The following is a 1619-nucleotide window of genomic DNA, read 5'->3' on the forward strand; positions in this document are numbered from 1 at the left end:
CGCCGGAGGGGGTCACCAGCCCCAGCCACTCGGGCTGTACGCGCAGGCGGCCTACCCGGGGGGCGGCGGCAGCGGCCTGGCTGGGATGCTGGCGGCAGGCGGCGGTGGCGCGGGGCCCGGCCTCCACCACGCGCTGCATGAGGATGGCCACGAGGCGCAGCTGGAGCCGTCGCCTCCACCTCACCTGGGCGCCCATGGACACGCACACGGACATGCACACGCCGGCGGCCTGCACGCGGCGGCGGCGCACCTGCATCCGGGCGGTGGTGGCTCGTCGGTGGGCGAGCACTCGGACGAGGACGCGCCCAGCTCTGACGACCTGGAGCAGTTTGCCAAGCAGTTCAAGCAGCGGCGCATCAAGCTGGGCTTCACGCAGGCAGATGTGGGGCTGGCGCTGGGCACGCTGTACGGTAACGTGTTCTCTCAGACCACCATCTGCCGCTTCGAGGCCCTGCAGCTGAGCTTCAAGAACATGTGCAAGCTCAAGCCGCTGCTCAACAAGTGGCTGGAGGAGACCGACTCGTCCAGCGGCAGCCCCACCAACCTGGACAAGATCGCGGCGCAGGGCCGCAAGCGCAAGAAGCGCACGTCCATTGAGGTGGGGGTCAAAGGTGCGCTCGAGAGCCACTTTCTCAAGTGTCCCAAGCCCTCGGCGCATGAGATCACGGGTCTGGCCGACAGCTTGCAGCTGGAGAAGGAGGTGGTGCGCGTCTGGTTCTGCAACCGGCGGCAAAAGGAGAAGCGCATGACCCCCGCGGCCGGCGCAGGCCACCCGCCCATGGACGACGTTTACGCACCAGGCGAGCTGGGGCCGGGCGGAGGCGGTGCATCGCCGCCCTCGGCGCCCCCGCCACCCCCGCCGGCTGCGCTGCACCACCACCACCATCACACACTGCCCGGCTCCGTGCAGTGACCCCGCGGGCCGGTCCCCTGCCAGCGCGCGGCGTGGCGCCGCGCGGCCTGTACTCTTTTTGTTCGGTTGCTTTGGATTTTACAAAAAGCCCAGAAACTTTCGAACAAAACCAAACACCCGGACAAACCTCTCCGGCGAGCGGCGAAGACGACGGATAGGCTGCGTGGCCCGAGCCCCGGAGGAGAGAAGGGAAGATCGGGACCGCGTTGACTCACCCCGGGCATCCGGCCCACCGCCTGCTCCCTGCCCCCATTCCCTCGATGACCCCCGCCCCTGCCCCCCGGGCTGTTCGGGGCCGGATCCCGGCAGCGGCCTCCCCACAGCGACAGGTAACGCGGTACGGGTTAGGGATTCCCCGGGAAAGAGGACGAAGAGAGGAGGGTTCCCCGTCGCTCTCCCCGGAGCGGACGCCCGAGCCTGCGAATCGAGGGTGGGGGACTGTCACTTTATTTGCTCCACGCCTCTTCTCTCCCCTAAGGATGGGCCATAACCCCCTTACTCTTCCTCCGGGCTTTGTTTTTTTACGGTTTTTATTTATTCATGGAGCCTCTCGGCTCCTGAGGTCCTTCTAATTCCGCCCGCGCCCTTAATTTAAATCGCTGTATACTGTATTTATCGGGGCCCCGGAGGGGAGGCCGCGAGAGCCGCGTCTGTGTATAAAAGCAGGAAATAGCCAAAGCTTTAATCTAGCCTAATTTATTTTTTC

General features: G+C 65.7%; 1 protein-coding gene across 1 annotated transcript in view; it reads left to right on the plus strand.

Moving 5' to 3' along the window:
• The first annotated feature begins 7 nt into the window (after positions 1–7).
• POU3F1 (POU class 3 homeobox 1) overlaps positions 8–1619 on the plus strand; it is a 2420-nt gene continuing 808 nt past the window's right edge. The window contains exon 1 of the mRNA XM_006924214.1: positions 8–1619. This exon is cut by the window's right edge and continues 808 nt beyond it. Within this exon, the coding sequence (XP_006924276.1) occupies positions 86–913 (828 nt within the window). The 5' untranslated portion in view covers positions 8–85 and the 3' untranslated portion in view covers positions 914–1619.

Source organism: Pteropus alecto, unplaced genomic scaffold (assembly GCF_000325575.1).
Source record: "Pteropus alecto unplaced genomic scaffold, ASM32557v1 scaffold39, whole genome shotgun sequence".
In the NCBI taxonomy this organism is placed as follows: Eukaryota; Metazoa; Chordata; class Mammalia; order Chiroptera; family Pteropodidae; genus Pteropus; species Pteropus alecto.